General features: G+C 45.2%; 1 protein-coding gene across 4 annotated transcripts in view; it reads left to right on the forward strand.

Annotated features, from left to right (window-relative positions):
* The window catches only part of LOC129813257 (DDB1- and CUL4-associated factor 5-like), a 32704-nt gene that overhangs the window by 6168 nt on the left and 6018 nt on the right, over positions 1 to 20518 (forward strand). For all 4 annotated transcript variants that reach the window (XR_008753138.1, XM_055865563.1, XM_055865564.1 and 1 more), the window contains 5 exons: positions 1656 to 1692; positions 7697 to 7836; positions 12531 to 12660; positions 13074 to 13287; positions 18889 to 18955. Coding sequence is in view for 3 of the 4 variants with exons in the window: in XM_055865563.1 (XP_055721538.1) it covers positions 1656 to 1692; positions 7697 to 7836; positions 12531 to 12660; positions 13074 to 13287; positions 18889 to 18955 (588 nt within the window). In the remaining variant the exon portion in view is untranslated. The remainder of the gene's footprint in view (positions 1 to 1655; positions 1693 to 7696; positions 7837 to 12530; positions 12661 to 13073; positions 13288 to 18888; positions 18956 to 20518) is intronic.

Consider the following 20518-nt stretch of genomic DNA (forward strand, 5'->3'; position numbering starts at 1 on the left):
GATTGAACGGTGGTACATTTTTATGCCGTGAACATCCCGTTCCATCTCATCCCAAATATGCGATATTTCACACGTGTCAAACTCATTCCACGGAGTGTTGTGTGTCTGCAGGTTTTCACTCTTCACTTGATTGACGATTGAAGGTCACTGTAAGGAACTCCCCTCACCTGGTTGTCTAGGTCTTAATTGAAAGAGAAAAACCTGGAGACACTAGTCCCTCCATGGAATGAGTTTGACACCTCCACTCTACTGGTCTGGGGACTGAACGGGACACTCAAGTAAACTAAACTTCACTCCTCAATTATCCAGTGTTGGTGATCACTTGCCTACTGGAGCCGCTTCTCATTGTTTTTAGCTGATAGGAGTGGAGCCCGGTGTTGGTCGGTCTGCTGCCATAGCCCGGTGTTGGTCGCTCTGCTGCTATATCCCGGTGTTGGTCGCTCTGCTGCTATATCCCGGTGTTGGTCCCTCTGCTGCTATATCCCGGTGTTGGTCCCTCTGCTGCTATAGCCCGGTGTTGGTCGGTCTGCTGCTATATCCCGGTGTTGGTCGCTCTGCTGCTATATTCCGGTGTTGGTCGCTCTGCTGCTATATTCCGGTGTTGGTCGGTCTGCTGCTATAGCCCGGTGTTGGTCGGTCTGCTGCTATATCCCGGTGTTGGTCGCTCTGCTGCTATATCCCGGTGTTGGTCGGTCTGCTGCTATATTCCGGTGTTGGCCGACTGCTGCTATATTCCGGTGTTGGCCGGTCTGCTGCTATAGCCCGGTGTTGGCCGGTCTGCTGCTATAGCCCGGTGTTTGGTCTGCTGCTATAGCCCGGTGTTGGCCGGTCTGCTGCTATATCCCGGTGTTGGCCGGTCTGCTGCTATAGCCCGGTGTTCGCCGGTCTGCTGCTATATCCCGGTGTTGGTCGGTCTGCTGCTATAGCCCGGTGTTGGGCGCTCTGCTGCTATAGCCCGGTGTTGGCCGGTCTGCTGCTATAGCCCGGTGTTGGTCGCTCTGCTGCTATAGCCCGGTGTTGGTCGCTCTGCCTGCTTTATATAACAAACCACAGCCACGTGACTCACTGTCTGTAGAAGCGATCCATTTTCATGAACTGGATGGTGTACCTAATAAACTGGCCGGGGAGTGTATTTGTTTTGTCACCGTAGTATCACTTATACTGCAATGAAAAACATGCAGTGCTGCCCTAAGCCATGTCATACGTTCTTATGTGCTTCTTATCTATGGGTTATGAATGGGGTATGAAGTCCTTATCTAGGTACCCTTCAACTAAAGTCTTCTAATTAAGCAATCAGGCTCAACGGTGTGTGGTATATGGCCAATATACCACGGCTAATGGCTGTTCTTACGCACGACGCAACTCGGAGTGCCTGGATACAGTCCTTAGCCGTGGTATATTGACCATGTATCACAAACCCCCCCCGAGGTGCCTTATTGCTATTATAAACTGGTTACCAAGGTAATTAGAGGAGTAAAAAAATACATGTTTTGTCATACCCGTGGTATACGGTCAGATATACCACGGGTGTCAGCCAATCAGCGTTCAATTCTCGAACCACCCATCTTATAATAGTTCGATTTAGAGTTCTATGGGTCGAACCGTAGCCTGATTTTCATGTGTTAATCTGTGGTCTATTGTGTCTCTTTCTAAAGGTAACGACGAACAGGTCATCCTTCATGATGTAGAGCAGTGAGTATATTAGTAGTCTTCATCAGTGTGTACTTAAACTATAATCTGGACTGTCTTCTGCCTCTCGTTCCACCCCCATCTCCTTGCATCTGCCTCTCTTTCCACCCCATCTCCTTGCACCTGCCTCTCGTTCCACCCCGTCTCCTTGCACCTGCCTCTCGTTCCACCCCATCTCCTTGCACCTGCCTCTCGTTCCACCCCATCTCCTTGCATCTGCCTCTCGTTCCACCCCCATCTCCTTGCATCTGCCTCTCGTTCCACCCCCATCTCCTTGCATCTCCCTCTCGTTCCACCCCATCTCCTTGCATCTGCCTCTCGTTCCACCCCATCTCCTTGCATCTGCCTCTCGTTCCACCCCATCTCCTTGCACCTGCCTCTTGTTCCACCCCATCTCCTTGCATCTGCCTCTCTTTCCACCCCATCTCCTTGCATCTGCCTCTCGTTCCACCCCATCTCCTTGCATCTGCCTCTCGTTCCACACCCATCTCCTTGCACCTGCCTCTCGTTCCACCCCATCTCCTTGCATCTGCCTCTTGTTCCACCCCATCTCCTTGCACCTGCCTCTCGTTCCACCCCCATCTCCTTGTATCTGCCTCTCGTTCCACCCCCATCTCCTTGTATCTGCCTCTCGTTCCACCCCATCTCTTTGTATCTGCCTCTCGTTCCACCCCCATCTCCTTGTATCTGCCTCTCGTTCCACCCCCATCTCCTTGTATCTGCCTCTCGTTCCACCCCCATCTCCTTGTATCTGCCTCTCGTTCCACCCCATCTCCTTGTATCTGCCTCTCGTTCCACCCCCATCTCCTTGTATCTGCCTCTCGTTCCACCCCCATCTCCTTGTATCTGCCTCTCGTTCCACCCCCATCTCCTTGTATCTGCCTCTGGTTCCACCCCATCTCCTTGTATCTGCCTCTCGTTCCACCCCCATCTCCTTGTATCTGCCTCGAGCTCCTTCAAAGTGTTTACTCTGTCTGAAATACTCATGTTTTATATTTTTAGTCAAAAATTAATGTTTTTTTATTTAAATTACAACTACACTCCTCATATACCAGCAAGACATTAAGGTAGAGGTTGGTTCCCAAACCAGCTTGCTACTTAGAATGCATGTGGGTATTTCTATAAATAAAGTGGTCAACATTTTTTTAATTTTTATAGTTTGATATTTTAAATATGATTTTTCTTGCAGCTTCACCTGTGTAGTTACAGGAATAATAGTCTAGATGGGCACAATGAGACCATAACGCCTAGCAACAACAAAACATATTCCGTACCAGTCAAAAGTTTGGACCTACTCACCTACTCATTCAAGAGTTTTTCTTTATTTTTACTATTTTCTACAATGTAGAATAATAGTGAAGACATCAAAACTATGAAATAACACGTATAGAATCATGAAGTAACCAAAAAAAGTGTAAACAAATCAAAATATATTTTATGTTTTAGATTCTTCAAAGTAGCCACCCTTTGCCTTGATGACAGGTTTGCACACTCTTGGCATTCTCTCAACCAGCTTCATGAGGGAGTCACCTGGAATGCATTTCAATTAACTGGTGTGCCTTATTAAAAGTTCATTTGTGGAATTTCTTTCCTTAATGCATTTGAATCAATCAGTTGTGTTGTGACATACAGAAGATACCCCTATTTGATAAAAGACCAAGTCCATATTATGGCAAGAACAGCTCAAATAAGCAAAGAGAAACGACAGTCCATTATTACTTTAAGACATGGTCAGTTAATGTGGAAAATGTCAAGAATTTTGAACGTTTTTTTCAAGTGCAGTCGCAAGAACCATCAAGCGCTATGATGAAACTGGCTCTCATGAGGATCGCCACAGGAAAGGAAGACCCAGAGTTACCTCTGCTGCAGAGGATAAGTTCATTAGAGTTAACTGCACCTCAGAAATTGCAGCCCAAAGAAATGCTTCACAGAGTTCAAGTAACAGACACATCTCAACATCAACTGTTCAGAGGAGACTGCATGAATCAGGCTTAGGCCAAGAAACACGAGCAATGGACATTAGACCGGTGGAAATCTGTCCTTTGGTCTGGAGTCCAAATTAGAGATTTTGGTTCCAACCGCCGTGACTTTGTGAGACGCAGAGTAGGTGAACGATGTTCTCCCGAGTGGCGCAGTGGTCTAAGGCTCTGCATCACAGTGCTGGCTGTGCCACTAGAGATTCTGGGTTTGAGTCCAGGCTCTGTCGCAGGCGGCCGCGAAACCCATGGGGCGGCACACAATTGGCCCAGCGTCGTCCGGGTTAGTGCAAGGTTTGGCCGATAGGGATGTCCTTGTCCCATCGCACATTAGCGCCTCCGGTGGCAGGCCGGGCGCAGTGCACGCTGACACGGTCGCCTGGTGCACAGTGTTTCCTCCGACACATTAGTGCTGCTGGCTTCCGGGTTAAGTGGGCATTATGTGTCAAGAGGCAGTGCGGCTTGGTTGGGTCGTGTTTCGGAGGACACACGGCTCTCGGCCTTCACCTCTCCCGAGTCCGTACGGGAGTTGCAGCGTTGAGACAAGACTGTAACTACCAATTGGATACCATGAAAAAGGGGTGAAAGTGTTTTTTTTATTTTTAAGAGTAGGTGAATGGATTATCTCCACACGTGTGGTTCCCACGTGAAGCATGGAGGAGGTGGTGTGGGGGTGCTTTGCTGGTGACACTGTCAGTAATTTATTTAGAATTCAAGGCACATTTAACTAGCATGGCGTCCACAGCATTCTGTAGCGATATGCCATCCCATCTGGTTTGCGATTAGTGGGACTCATTTGTTTTTCAACAGGACAATGACCCAACACATCTCCAGGCTGTGTAAGAGCTATTTGACCAAGAAGGAGAGTGATGGATGCTGCATCAGATGACCTGGCCTCCATAATCACTTGACCTCAACCTAATTGAGATGGTTTGGGATGAGTTGGACCACAGAGTGAAGGAAAAGCAGCCAACAATTGCTCAGCATATGTGGGAACTCCTTCAAGACGGTTGGAAAAGCATCCAGGTGAAGCTGGTTGAGAGAATGCCAAGTGTGTGCAAAGCTGTCAAGGCACAGGGTGGCTACTTTGAAGAATCTAAAAAATAAAATATATTTTGAGTTGTTTACACTTTTTTTTTTGTGTCTCAACTTTTGACTGGTAGTGTACATGCCATTTAAAATGTCACATGCCTAGTAACCAGCTGTTTGTGCTTTAGTCAACTTCTGTCATTTATAGATAAACCTTCCAGAAGAATGAACAAGATCAACAGAATAAGTTCTGTCAACAAAGTCATTGTCAATAATAGTGATAATAGACCAAAATGACAAACTCTTCAAACAGTGTGTGTGAACTAGACATCAGTCTTGCTTCTTGTTTCCTCCACTCCTCTCCTTGATAGTGTATTGGAGCCCAAGGGGGAGGAACCTTCCCTCTCCCCCAATGTGCTTCGAGAGGGAGGTGAGGAAACACGGAGACAATCTCAATAGCATGTCCTTCATTCCTCACGTCCTCTCCTCGTCTCCTTCTCAAAACCCATTGGTTGAGTAGGTGAGAGGGTTTTGAGAAGGAGACGAGGAGAGTGGATGTAACGAATCAAGAAAATGCAATTGAGATTCTCCCAAGGACAGAGGAAAGCTAATATTTGACATCTACTAAAAAAATGTTGACAGCACCACACTGACTGAGCTACCATTTAATACCCATGGTCTGTCCAGAAACAACTGCTGGCTCCTGCTGCCCAGAGACACTTCGGGTGTGTGATGGACCGACAGTACGACACAGGCATTGGTTGGGATGTTTCATTCCATTGTTATACACAGATTTGCGCAGGTGTACGCTGGACACTGCACCCTATCAGGCTGATCAGACGGGTCTGGGCAGCCAGACGGGTCTGGGCAGCCAGACGGGTCTGGGCAGCCAGACGGGTCTGGGCAGCCAGACGGGTCTGGGCAGCCAGACGGGTCTGGGCAGCCAGACGGGTCTGGGCAGCCAGACGGGTCTGGGCAGCCAGACGGGTCTGGGCAGCCAGACGGGTCTGGGCAGCCAGACGGGTCTGGGCAGCCAGACGGGTCTGGGCAGCCAGACGGGTCTGGGCAGCCAGACGGGTCTGGGCAGCCAGACGGGTCTGGGCAGCCAGACGGGTCTGGGCAGCCAGACGGGTCTGGGCAGCCAGACGGGTCTGGGCAGCCAGACGGGTCTGGGCAGCCAGACGGGTCTGGGTAGCCAGACGGGTCTGGGTAGCTGGAGACCTGCTGTAAACAGTGAATGGATATATTTTCATGTCTTTTATTCACACCCTTGCTTCATTCCAGCTAGTTGGATGTGCAACCACTGACTAACTATAGCTAAGTGAATATCTCTTTGTTTACCAATAGATACTGTTGTTTTGGTTCCATAGCATCATCATTTATTAAGATTACCGATGGTTAGCTAGGTAGATAGGCTATATCAGCCAGCTAACCATTTACAGTAACAGCAGTTCTTTTAATAAGCCAATACACACTTAATCAGAAATTGAGATCTTGTCACTGTGGGACGGTACGGCCGCTATTGGTAGATAATAGATTCATAGGGTGTCGTTAGAAGGGTGATCTCGTACTTTGAACGGACGGAAGTGTTGGCTGGTCACTTGACCTTTAACCCCACCCACATTTGAACGTCGAAATATCAAGTTATATTTTGTTTTTTTTAATGCAAAAATTAACATTTAAAAAATATATATTTTAATTCCTATTCAAAAAACACAGGCAATTTTCACATTCCCGATTGCTTCGTTTTAACACGGGAAAACAAATGTTCAAAACTTACAAGAACTTAGCTCAGGAATCTCGGTTTAATGTTTCTACAAAGTTGGCTAATTAACTTGATCGCCGTAACAACAGACACAAATGTTCTGTCAATCCTCCAGACCCAAATTAATGCTCTTTGGCTGTTATGTGTAGTATCACATAAGCTTCAGTATTAATACGTGGCTTCATTCTAAGTGGTACATTAGTCTTGAAACAGTATTTTAAATAATGATGTATATTCTTTCCTTCAGAGGTGAGACTTTGTTACGAACAAAACATGGCTTCTTTCTAAGTGTAATGTTCAATCAATCAAATGTATTTATAAAAGCCCTTCGTACATCAGCTGATATCTCAAAGTGCTGTACAGAAACCCAGCCTAAAACCCCAAACAGCAAGCAATACAGGTGTAGAAGCACGGTGGCTAGGAAAAACTCCATAGAAAGGCCAAAAACTAGGAAGAAACCTAGAGAGGAACCCGGCTATGAGGGGTGGCCAGTCCTCTTCTGGCTGTGCCGGGTGGAGATTATAACAGAACATGACCAAGATGTTCAAATGTTCATAGATGACCAGCATGGTCAAATAATAATAATCACAGTGGTTGTCGAGGGTGCAGCAAGTCAGCACCTCAGGAGTAAATGTCAGTAGGCTTTTCATAGCCGATCATTCAGAGTATCTCTACCGCTCCTGCTGTCTCTAGAGAGTTGAAACCGCAGGTCTGGGACAGGTAGCACGTCCAGTGAACCAGTCCGGTGAATATATTGCTTCTTTCTAAGTGTTATGCTAGTACTATTTATTTTATGGGCATTGAAACCACATTTAGATAACACATATCTCATGTATAGTGTATTCAGACACCTTGACTTTGTCCACATTTTTTTTACGTGACATCCTTATTATAAAATGGATTAAATTGTTTTTCCCCCTCGTCAATCTACACACAATACCCCATAATGACAAAGCAAAAACAGGTTTTTAGACATGTTTGCAAATGTATATAAAAAAAAAAATAATAATAAAAAAATACTTTTTTCACATTTGTCATTTTGGTGGTATTGTGTGTAGATTGAGGCAAAAAAAATAATTTAATCAATTTTAGAATAAGGCTGTAACGTAACAAAGTGGAGAAGTTGAAGGGGTCTGAATTCTTTCCCGAATTCACTGTAGGCCTATCAGGGAAATATTGACACAGATATTAACTTTGCTGTTGTAAATGAAGCAGCTGTATTCTGTTTCCCTCCCAGAGGTGAGACTCTGAACGTGTTCCTCCACGATGATGCGGTGTACGGCCTGTCAGTCAGTCCCGTTAACGACAACGTGTTCGCCAGCTCCTCTGACGACGGACGGGTCCTCATCTGGGACACACGGCAGCCGCCACACGGAGGTAATAATACACTGAGCAACAATTTCAACGATTTTTACCGAGTTACAGGAAATCTGTCAATTTTAAATACATTCATTAGAACCTAATCTATGGATTTCATGATTGGGCAGGGGCTCAGCCATGGGTGGGCCTGGGAGGGCGTAGGCCCACCCACTCAACACTATACATGTCAGCTACTACAGTGACTGAAATGACTGCAACACTTAACAAAGAGCTGCAGTTAGTTTTGGGAATGGGTGGCAAGGAATAAGTTACGCCTAAATATTTCCCAAACTAAAAAGCATTTTATTTAGGAAGATTCATTCATTAAACGCTTAACCTGAACTACATCTCGTAATGAATAATTTGGAAATTGAGCAACTAAACTGCTTGGAGTATCCCTGGATTGTCAACTGTCATGGTCAAAACATATTGTTACCACAGTAGCTAAGATGGGGAGAAGTCTGTCCATAACGAAGCACTGCTCTGCCTTCTTAACAACACTATCAACAAGGCAGGTCCTACAGGCCCTAGTTTCTACCTTCTTAACAACACTATCAACAAGGCAGGTCCTACAGGCCCTAGTTTCTACCTTCTTAACAACACTATCAACAAGGCAGGTCCTACAGGCTCTAGTTTCTGCCTTAACAGCACTATCAACAAGGCAGGTCCTACAGACCCTAGTTTCTGCCTTAACAACACTATCAACAAGGCAGGTCCTACAGGCCCTAGTTTCTCCCTTCTTAACAACACTATCAACAAGGCAGGTCCTACAGGCCCTAGTTTCTGCCTTAACAACACTATCAACAAGGCAGGTCCTACAGGCCCTAGTTTCTACCTTCTTAACAACACTATCAACAAGGCAGGTCCTACAGGCCCTAGTTTCTACCTTCTTAACAACACTATCAACAAGGCAGGTCCTACAGGCCCTAGTTTCTCCCTTCTTAACAACACTATCAACAAGGCAGGTCCTACAGGCCCTAGTTTCTACATTCTTAACAACACTATCAACAAGGCAGGTCCTACAGGCCCTAGTTTCTACCTTCTTAACAACACTATCAACAAGGCAGGTCCTACAGGCCCTAGTTTCTATCTTCTTAACAACACTATCAACAAGGCAGGTCCCATAGGCCCTAGTTTCTCCCTTCTTAACAACACTATCAACAAGGCAGGTCCTACATGCCCTAGTTTCTACCTTCTTAACAACACTATCAACAAGGCAGGTCCTACAGGCCCTAGTTTCTACCTTCTTAACAACACTATCAACAAGGCAGGTCCTACAGGCCCTAGTTTCTGCCTTCTTAACAACACTATCAACAAGGCAGGTCCTACAGGCCCTAGTTTCTACCTTCTTAACAACACTATCAACAAGGCAGGTCCTACAGGCCCTAGTTTCTACCTTCATAACAACACTATCAACAAGGCAGGTCCTACAGGCCCTAGTTTCTACCTTCTTAACAACACTATCAACAAGGCAGGTCCTACAGGCCCTAGTTTCTACCTTCTTAACAACACTATCAACAAGGCAGGTCCTACAGGCCCTAGTTTCTACCTTCTTAACAACACTATCAACAAGGCAGGTCCTACAGGCCCTAGTTTCTACATTCTTAACAACACTATCAACAAGGCAGGTCCTACAGGCCCTAGTTTCTACCTTCTTAACAACACTATCAACAAGGCAGGTCCTACAGGCCCTAGTTTCTACCTTCTTAACAACACTATCAACAAGGCAGGTCCTACAGGCCCTAGTTTCTGCCTTAACAACACTATCAACAAGGCAGGTCCTACAGGCCCTAGTTTCTACCTTCTTAACAACACTATCAACAAGGCAGGTCCTACAGGCCCTAGTTTCTACCTTCTTAACAACACTATCAACAAGGCAGGTCCCATAGGCCCTAGTTTCTATCTTCTTAACAACACTATCAACAAGGCAGGTCCTACAGGCCCTAGTTTCTACCTTAACAACACTATCAACAAGGCAGGTCCTACAGGCCCTAGTTTCTGCCTTAACAACACTATCAACAAGGCAGGTCCTACAGGCCCTAGTTTCTGCCTTAACAACACTATCAACAAGGCAGGTCCTACAGGCCCTAGTTTCTACCTTCTTAACAACACTATCAACAAGGCAGGTCCTACAGGCCCTAGTTTCTACCTTCTTAACAACACTATCAACAAGGCAGGTCCTACATGCCCTAGTTTCTACCTTCTTAACAACACTATCAACAAGGCAGGTCCTACAGGCCCTAGTTTCTACCTTCTTAACAACACTATCAACAAGGCAGGTCCTACAGGCTCTAGTTTCTCCCTTCTTAACAACACTATCAACAAGGCAGGTCCTACAGGCCCTAGTTTCTACCTTCTTAACAACACTATCAACAAGGCAGGTCCTACAGGCCCTAGTTTCTGCCTTCTTAACAACACTATCAACAAGGCAGGTCCTACAGGCCCTAGTTTCTACCTTCATAACAACACTATCAACAAGGCAGGTCCTACAGGCCCTAGTTTCTACCTTCTTAACAACACTATCAACAAGGCAGGTCCTACAGGCCCTAGTTTCTACCTTCTTAACAACACTATCAACAAGGCAGGTCCTACAGGCCCTAGTTTCTACCTTCTTAACAACACTATCAACAAGGCAGGTCCTACAGGCCCTAGTTTCTACCTTCTTAACAACACTATCAACAAGGCAGGTCCTACAGGCCCTAGTTTCTCCCTTCTTAACAACACTATCAACAAGGCAGGTCCTACAGGCCCTAGTTTCTGCCTTAACAACACTATCAACAAGGCAGGTCCTACAGGCCCTAGTTTCTCCCTTCTTAACACCACTATCAACAAGGCAGGTCCTACAGGCCCTAGTTTCTACATTCTTAACAACACTATCAACAAGGCAGGTCCTACAGGCCCTAGTTTCTACCTTCTTAACAACACTATCAACAAGGCAGGTCCTACAGGCCCTAGTTTCTACCTTCTTAACAACACTATCAACAAGGCAGGTCCTACAGGCCCTAGTTTCTGCCTTCTTAACAACACTATCAACAAGGCAGGTCCTACAGGCCCTAGTTTCTGCCTTCTTAACAACACTATCAACAAGGCAGGTCCTACAGGCCCTAGTTTCTACCTTCTTAACAACACTATCAACAAGGCAGGTCCTACAGGCCCTAGTTTCTACCTTCTTAACAACACTATCAACAAGGCAGGTCCTACAGGCCCTAGTTTCTGCCTTCTTAACAACACTATCAACAAGGCAGGTCCTACAGGCCCTAGTTTCTACCTTCTTAACAACACTATCAACACGGCAGGTCCTACAGGCCCTAGTTTCTGCCTTCTTAACAACACTATCAACAAGGCAGGTCCTACAGGCCCTAGTTTCTACCTTCTTAACAACACTATCAACAAGGCAGGTCCTACAGGCCCTAGTTTCTACCTTCTTAACAACACTATCAACAAGGCAGGTCCTACAGACCCTAGTTTTGTCACACCTGGACGACTGTTCAGTAGTGTGGATAGGTGCCACAAAGAGGGACTTAGGAAAAATTTCAGTTGTCACAGAACAGGGCAGCCACCCTCTGGCCCTTAAAAGTACACGGAGAGCTAACCTTAGTGACATGTCAATCTCTCATGGCTCAAAGTGGAATAGAGATTGACTAAGTAATTAATTGTTTTCGTAAGAGGTGTTGACAAGCTGAAGCTATCGAGCTGTCTGTTTTTTAAACTACTAGCACACAGCTCGGACACCCCATACATACCCCACAAGACATGCCACCAGAGGTTTCTTCACAGTCCCCAAGTCCAGAACAGACTATGGGAGGTGCACAGTACTACATAGAGCCATGACTACATGGAACTCTATTCCACATCAAGTAACTGATGCAGCAGTAAAATTAGATTTAAAAAACAGATAAAAATACACCTTATGGAACAGAGGGGACTGTGAAGAGACACACACACACACACACACACACATGGATTTTGTGTTGTAGGTGTGGAGTATGGGTCCGAGGGGCCACACTGTGTTGTGAAATCTGTAATATATGTATTGTAATGTTTTTAAAATTGTATAACTGTCTTAATTCTGCCGGACCCCAGGAAGAGTAGCTGCTGCTTTAGCAGGAACTAATGGGGATCCATAATAAACCCCAGGAAGAGTAGCTGCTGCCTTGACAGGAACTCATGGGGATCCATAATAAACCCAAGTACAAATACTTGGGAGAGTGGCCCTCCCACTGGGGAGGCCAATCAGAATGAGTTTTTCCCCACAAAAGGGCTTTATTACTGTGGCATTGTGTTGTGTGACAAAACTGCACATTTTTAAAGTGGCCTTTTATTGGCCCCAGCACAAGGTGCACCTGTGTAATGATCATGCTGTTTAATCAGCTTCTTGATAGGCCACACCTGTCAGGTGGATGGATTATCTTGACAAAGGAGAAATGCTCACTAACATAGATGTAAACAAATTTGTGCACAAAATTGGAGAGAAATAATCTTATGGAACATTTCTGGGATATTTTATTTCAGCTCATGAAACATGGGACCAACACTTTACATGTTAGTTGACTTGCCTAGTTTAAATAAAGGTTAAATAAAAAACTAAAAAATTCATCTTGTGTTTTTATATTTTTGTAAAGTATTATTTTGTATATAAAACATATTGCGATAGGCCTACACCTGATCAATAACCATGTCATCTGAGTTAAATACTTCCCTGTGTATTTCAGAGCCCTTCTGTCTGGCCAACTACCCGTCAGCCTTCCATAGTGTGATGTTCAACCCGGCAGAGCCCCGACTGCTGGCTACGGCCAACTCCAAGGAGGGCGTGGGGCTGTGGGACATACGCAAGCCTCGCACGTGAGACAACATGGCCGCCGTTAAACTGTCACTCTCAGGCTGTTTCAGGCTGTAATCCCAGCATCTGTTTTACCCAATTCGTCCACCAGAGGGCACTGTTTTATTATTTAATTTAGCAATTTCTTACATTGATTCTATTCTGACCATATAAGATTGAAACTGCCTCCAAATGTAATTAGACATAAGTACCCTCCCTTTATTTGTCTCCTCTTTATTTACACTGTCTGTCAATAACTTTTATTTTATAAAGCCCTTTCTACATCTGTGGCTGTCACAGTGCTTTAAAAACAGTCAAGCAAAGCAGAAGCGCGGTGGCCAGGAAAAACTCCCTTGAAGGAAGAAACCTAGAGAGGAACACGGCTCCTGCTCTTCCTTCCTAATCCACCTCTCATTTCTCTCTCCGTCTCTCCCAGTTCTCTGCTGCGGTACGGCGGTAGCACGTCCCTCCAGAGTGCCATGTCGGTGCGTTTTAACAGCGCAGGGACCCAGCTCCTGGCACTGCGTCGCAGGCTACCCCCGGTCCTCTACGAGCTACACTCTCGCCTACCCAGCTTCCAGTTCGACAACCAGGGCTACTTCAACTCCTGTACCATGAAGAGCTGCTGCTTCGCTGGAGACAAGGACCAGGTGAGCCGTCGGGGCTATTGGATGTCATTCCAAATGGCACGCTGTTCCCTACATAGTGCACCCCCTACAGCTTGTAGAACCCTATAGGCCCTGGTCAAAAGTAGTGCACTATATAGGGAATAGGGTCTAAAGTAGTGCACTATATAGGGAATAGGGTCTAAAGTAGTGCACTATATAGGGTATAGGGTCTAAAGTAGTGCACTATATAGGGTATAGGGTCTAAAGTAGTGCACTATATAGGGTCTAGAGGAGTGCACTATATAGGGTCTAGAGGAGTGCACTATATAGGGTCTAGAGGAGTGCACTATATAGGGTCTAGAGGAGTGCACTATATAGGGTCTAGAGGAGTGCACTATATAGGGTCTAGAGGAGTGCACTATATAGGGTCTAGAGGAGTGCACTATATAGGGTCTAGAGGAGTGCACTATATAGGGTCTAGAGGAGTGCACTATATAGGGTCTAGAGGAGTGCACTATATAGGGTCTAGAGGAGTGCACTATATAGGGTCTAGAGGAGTGCACTATATAGGGTCTAGAGGAGTGCACTATATAGGGTCTAGAGGAGTGCACTATATAGGGTCTAGAGGAGTGCACTATATAGGGTCTAGAGGAGTGCACTATATAGGGTCTAGAGGAGTGCACTATATAGGGTCTAGAGGAGTGCACTATATAGGGTCTAGAGGAGTGCACTATATAGGGTCTAGAGGAGTGCACTATATAGGGTCTAGAGGAGTGCACTATATAGGGTCTAGAGGAGTGCACTATATAGGGTCTAGAGGAGTGCACTATATAGGGTCTAGAGGAGTGCACTATATAGGGTCTAGAGGAGTGCACTATATAGGGAATAGGGTCTAAAGTAGTGCACTATATAGGGAATAGGGTGCCCTCTGGGAAGCAGCCTTTGTCACCATCTCAAAGCTTTCTGTTTTCCTACAGCACTGTTGCTTTACACTCCGTGTCCATCTGATGCAGCACTCCATCACTCTCCTTCTTGGTCAAACAGCCCTTACACATCCTGGGGGTGTGTTTGAGTCATTGTCCTGTTGAAAAACAAATGATAGTCCCACTAACCACAAACCAGATGGGATGGCGTATCACTGCAGAATGCTGGTTAATTGTGCCTTGAATTCTAAATAAATCACTGACCGTGTCACCAGCAAAGCACCATCACACCTCCTCCTCCATGCTTCACGGTGGGAACCACACATGCGGAGATCATCCGTTCACCTACTCTGCGTTTCACAAAGACACGGGGATTAGAAGCAAAAATCTCAAATTTGGACTCATCAGACCAAAGGACAGATTTCCACCGGTCTAATGTTCATTGCTCGTGTTTTTTGACCCAAGCAAGTCTCTTCTTCTTATTGGTGTCCTTTAGTAGTAGTTTCTTTGCAGCAATTCTTTGGGCTGCAATCTGAGGCTGGTAACTCTATTGAACTTATCCTCTGCAGCAGAGGTAACTCTGGGTCTTCCTTTCCTGGGGCGGTCCTCATGAGATCCAGTTTCATCATAGCTCTTGATGGTTTTTGAGACTGCACTTGAAAAAACGTTCAAAGTTCTTGAAATTTCCCGTATTGACTGACCTTCATGTCTTAAAGTAATGATGAACTGTTCTTGCCATAATATGGACTTGGTCTTTTACCAAATAGGGCTATCTTCTGTATACCCAACCCTACCTTATTGGCTGAGAGAATGCCAACAGTGTGCAAAGCTGTCATCAAGGTTACTTTGAAGAATCTCAAATCTAAGATACATTTTGATTTGTTTCATACTTTTTTTTGGTTACAACATGATTCCATATGTGTTATTTCATAGTTTTGATGTCTTTACTATTATTCTACAATGTACAAAATAGTAAAAAAAATAAAGAAAATCCTGGAATGACTAAGTGTCAACATGTGACTGGTACCGGTGTATACCGATTAGCAGAGACACTTACAGTACAGTGGGGTACATGTTCCGTACGAGGATGTGATCCCTGTGGGACTTTGACCTTCAACCTTTGCGTCGTTAGATAACACTCGTACGATCTAAACCACAGACCGTTCTGTTTTAAGGCGTACCAAGAAAGTCAACGTCCCAATTTCTCGTGTTTTTGTTTTCTTCTTCTATTCTGGGAAGAGAGAGAGAGAGAGAGAGTCTGTCGAAGAGAGGCTTCCCTATAGAGACATTATAAAGTTGGGTTTTTTCCTGAAGGAACTCTGCAGTAGGCTCAAGGGTCCGTCTCAAATGGCACCCTGTTCCCTATATAGTGCACTACATTTGACCATTGCCCTTATTTATTTAGTCCGTAGCCCTATATAGGGAACCAGTTGGGAAGTAGCCCAGAGGGTAATATGTGAAAGTTGAGGCCTTATTGAGGCGTTTCTGTCTTCTTCAAGTGATGAACACAGAAGCCCTGCATCTCTAGCCAAGACTCTTTCCTCAGCTCCTCCCCAGACCTTGTTTGAAACCCCTATTCCTTACGTAGTGTCCAGGGCTCTGCTCAAAAGTAGTGCACTATGTAAGGAATAGGGTGTAATTTGGCACTAGCCCCCCCCTCTCTTCGTATGAGACATGATATCACTCTGAAAACATGTCTAGTTTCTGTTCACAATATGCTGCGGTGCTGTCGGGGGAGACCTTAGCTACAGAAGACCGTTCTACACTAAAATAACAGAACTGTGCTGCGCCAGGCTGGAATCTACCAGTGGCTTGTGAGACCAGAGTTAAACAAAGCGAGAGAGAAGTTATGCCTGTGAGAAGGAGGTGATGTGGAATGACTGCAGCTACATTCACTAGTGCTTTCTCTCTTCTGTGCCACTGGCCCCCTGACTGCTTGTTGTCAAGGTGACGATCTTGCTTAGCTTGCTTAGTCTCTAAGCAAGATCGTCACCTTGACAACAAGTAGTTAAGGGGCCATACGCACAGAATAGAGAAAGCACTAGCTTCCAAAAGGCTAGTGCCGGTAATGGTTACAATTCTACTTGACATGTGTAATGGGGCTCCCCTCCCAGGTGTCACCTCTTAATGACCCTAGTGGGTGTCACCTCTTAATGACCCTAGTGGGTGTCACCTCTTAATGACCCTAGTGGGTGTCACCTCTTAATGACCCTAGTGGGTGTCACCTCTTAATGACCCTAGTGAATAAACCTTTATTTAAGTTGGCAAGTCAGTTAAGACCAAATTGTTACGTACTATGGCGGCCTACCCTGGGCGACGCTGGGCCGACCTACGGGACTCCCAAACACGGCTGGATGTGATACAGCCTGGAATCGAACCAGGGAATGTAGTGACGCCTCTTGCACGGAGATGCAGTGCCTTAGACCACTGCACCACTCGGGAGCCCACTGATGTCACCACAGGCTTCCTAATGACCCTAGTGATGTCACTAGTTAGTAGATAATGACCCTAGTGATGTCACTAGTCAGTATATATAATGACCCTAGTGATGTCACTAGTTAGTAGATATATAATGACCCTAGTGATGTCACTAGGCAGGAGATATATAATGACCCTAGTGATGTCACTAGTTAGTAGATATATGATGTCACTAGTCAGTAGATATATAATGACCCTAGTGATGTCACTAGGCAGGAGATATATAATGACCCTAGTGATGTCACTAGTTAGTAGATATATAATGTCACTAGTTAGTAGATATATGTCACTAGTGATGTCACTAGTTAGTAGCTAATGACCTTAGTGATGTCACTAGTTAGTAGATATTGACCTTAGTGATGTCACTAGTTAGTAGATATGTGATGCCACTAGTCAGTAGATATATAATGACCCCCTAGTGATGTCAGTAGATATATGATGTCATTAGTTAGTAGATAATGACCTTAGGGATGTCACTAGTTAGTAGATATATGATGTCACTAGTTAGTAGATATATGATGTCACTAGTCAGTAGATATATGATGTCACTAGTTAGTAGATATATAATGGCCCTAGTGATGTCAGTAGATATATGATGTCACTAGTTAGTAGATATATAATGGCCCTAGTGATGTCACTAGTTAGTAGATATATGATGTCACTAGTTAGTAGATATATAATGGCCCTAGTGATGTCACTAGTTAGTAGATATATGATGTCACTAGTTAGTAGATATATAATGGCCCTAGTGATGTCACTAGTCAGTAGATATATGATGTCACTAGTTAGTAGATATGATGTCACTAGTTAGTAGATATATGATGTCACTAGTCAGTAGATATATAATGACCCTAGTGATGTCACTAGTTAGTAGATATATGATGTCACTAGTCAGTAGATATATAATGACCCTAGTGATGTCAGTAGATATATGATGTCACTAGTTAGTAGATTTGATATCACTAGTTATGAGATATATGATGTCACTAGTTAGTAGATATATAATGGCCCTAGTGATGTCACTAGTCAGTAGATGTATGATGTCACTAGTTAGTAGATATGATGTCACTAGTTAGTAGATATATGATGTCACTAGTTAGTAGATATATATAATGGCCCTAGTGATGTCACTAGTCAGTAGATATATGATGTCACTAGTTAGTAGATATGATGTCACTAGTCAGTAGATATATAATGCCCCTAGTGATGTCACTAGTTAGTAGATATATGATGTCACTAGTCAGTAGATATATAATGACCCTAGTGATGTCACTAGTTAGTAGATATGATGTCACTAGTTAGTAGATATATGATGTTAGTAGATATATGATGACCCTAGTGATGTCACTAGTTAGTAGATATATAATGACCCTAGTGAGAGAGACAATACCTGCATCCCAAATAGCACCCTATTCCCTACCATAGCTCACTACCCTGGTCCAAAGTAGTGCACTATATCTGGAATAGGTTGCCATTTGAGATGCAGCCTTTGGATCATTCCTCTCTTCTGGCTTCATTGGCTCTGCTCCTCGTTGCCTGGCAACAGACACCACACATATTTTCTGCTCGGTGTGTTTTGTAGAAGTTTACACCTCATCTCAAATTCTATCTTCCCTCGGAGAAGAGATTTGTCAAATTCTTCTGTCTCCGTATTGTAACTGTGCTGGCTGTTGTGCTGTTTTTACAACTGGATCCTTGGGTTTAAAAAAAAAAAAATATATATATATATATATATTTTTTTTTATATAATTAAAGGTGATTTTTAAATATGACACATTTCCCCCCCCCGAGTTTTTAGGCTCGGATTCATAAAGCGTAAAGAGTGCTGATCTTGGATCAGATCTTGTCTATCTAATCTGTGTCATTATCATCTAAAATACAGAACTAAATTGATCCTAGATCAGCAGTCTTACTCGGAGACGCATTATGAATATGGTCTCTTATCTGAAAATGGACTGGCTGTAATGTTTTTTAAGTTTAGATGTTACCTGACTATCTTCACAAGCTTTTTTTTTTTTTTTTTTTGTATCAACAGGAACAGAGAACTTTATGTAATAGTTTAACATCATGATGTGTTTTATAGAGGACGTTGTCTTACAAAGAGTCCCTAGTGGACCCCTATTCCCTATGTAGTCCACTACTTATTTCAGCAGGGCTTTGGACTAAAGTAGTGCACTACATCAGGAATAGGGTGGGCATTTTGAGATGCCTCTATGTTAATCTCTTTGTTGTCCTCCTCCAGTACGTCTTGTCTGGATCAGATGACTTCAATCTTTATATGTGGAGAATCCCAAAGGATCCTGAAGCTGGTAAGTGTGTGTGTGTGTGTTTACGTATCAGTTTTTCAATCTTGTTTGTGTCAATAGCTAAGTTTCTGTCCAATTTGTGACAGATGAAACAATATGCACATTTTCCAAACCAGAGAGGTTTCCAAGCAAACAAACTTTTTTTTTGTGGATAAAAGGCTGGGCGTGATAACGTAGTCCACATAAAAATGACTTTTGCTGTTATGTTCTATTTATATTATAATAATATAGTTATATTCTCATGTTAAATGGGTTCCATGACATGTTAAACTCTACTGATGGTTTTGCGTTTTATATAGTGACACGTGTCCTCTGGCCAACAGCTCACAGAGACACGTGTCCTCTGGCCAACAGCTCACAGAGACACGTGTCCTCTGGCCAACAGCTCACAGAGACACGTGTCCTCTGGCCAACAGCTCACAGAGACACGTGTCCTCTGGCCAACAGCTCACAGAGACACGTGTCCTCTGGCCAACAGCTCACAGAGACACGTGTCCTCTGGCCAACAGCTCACAGAGACACGTGTCCTCTGGCCAACAGCTCACAGAGACACGTGTCCTCTGGCCAACAGCTCACAGAGACACGTGTCCTCTGGCCAACAGCTCACAGAGACACGTGTCCTCTGGCCAACAGCTCACAGAGACACGTGTCCTCTGGCCAACAGCTCACAGAGACACGTGTCCTCTGGCCAACAGCTCACAGAGACACGTGTCCTCTGGCCAACAGCTCACAGAGACACGTGTCCTCTGGCCAACAGCTCACAGAGACACGTGTCCTCTGGCCAACAGCTCACAGAGACACGTGTCCTCTGGCCAACAGCTCACAGAGACACGTGTCCTCTGGCCAACAGCTCACAGAGACACGTGTCCTCTGGCCAACAGCTCACAGAGACACGTGTCCTCTGGCCAACAGCTCACAGGGACACGTGTCCTCTGGCCAACAGCTCACAGGGACACGTGTCCTCTGGCCAACAGCTCACAGGGACACGTGTCCTCTGGCCAACAGCTCACAGGGACACGTGTCCTCTGGCCAACAGCTCACAGGGACACGTGTCCTCTGGCCAACAGCTCACAGGGACACGTGTCCTCTGGCCAACAGCTCACAGGGACACGTGTCCTCTGGCCAACAGCTCACAGGGACACGTGTCCTCTGGCCAACAGCTCACAGAGACACTTGTCCTCTGGCCAACAGCTCACAGGGACACGTGTCCTCTGGCCAACAGCTCACAGGGACACGTGTCCTCTGGCCAACAGCTCACAGGGACACGTGTCCTCTGGCCAACAGCTCACAGAGACACGTGTCCTCTGGCCAACAGCTCACAGAGACACGTGTCCTCTGGCCAACAGCTCACAGAGACACGTGTCCTCTGGCCAACAGCTCACAGAGACACGTGTCCTCTGGCCAACAGCTCACAGAGACACGTGTCCTCTGGCCAACAGCTCACAGAGACACGTGTCCTCTGGCCAACAGCTCACAGAGACACGTGTCCTCTGGCCAACAGCTCACAGAGACACGTGTCCTCTGGCCAACAGCTCACAGAGACACGTGTCCTCTGGCCAACAGCTC

The sequence above is a fragment of the Salvelinus fontinalis genome, chromosome 16 (assembly GCF_029448725.1).
Source record: "Salvelinus fontinalis isolate EN_2023a chromosome 16, ASM2944872v1, whole genome shotgun sequence".
Taxonomy (NCBI): Eukaryota; Metazoa; Chordata; class Actinopteri; order Salmoniformes; family Salmonidae; genus Salvelinus; species Salvelinus fontinalis.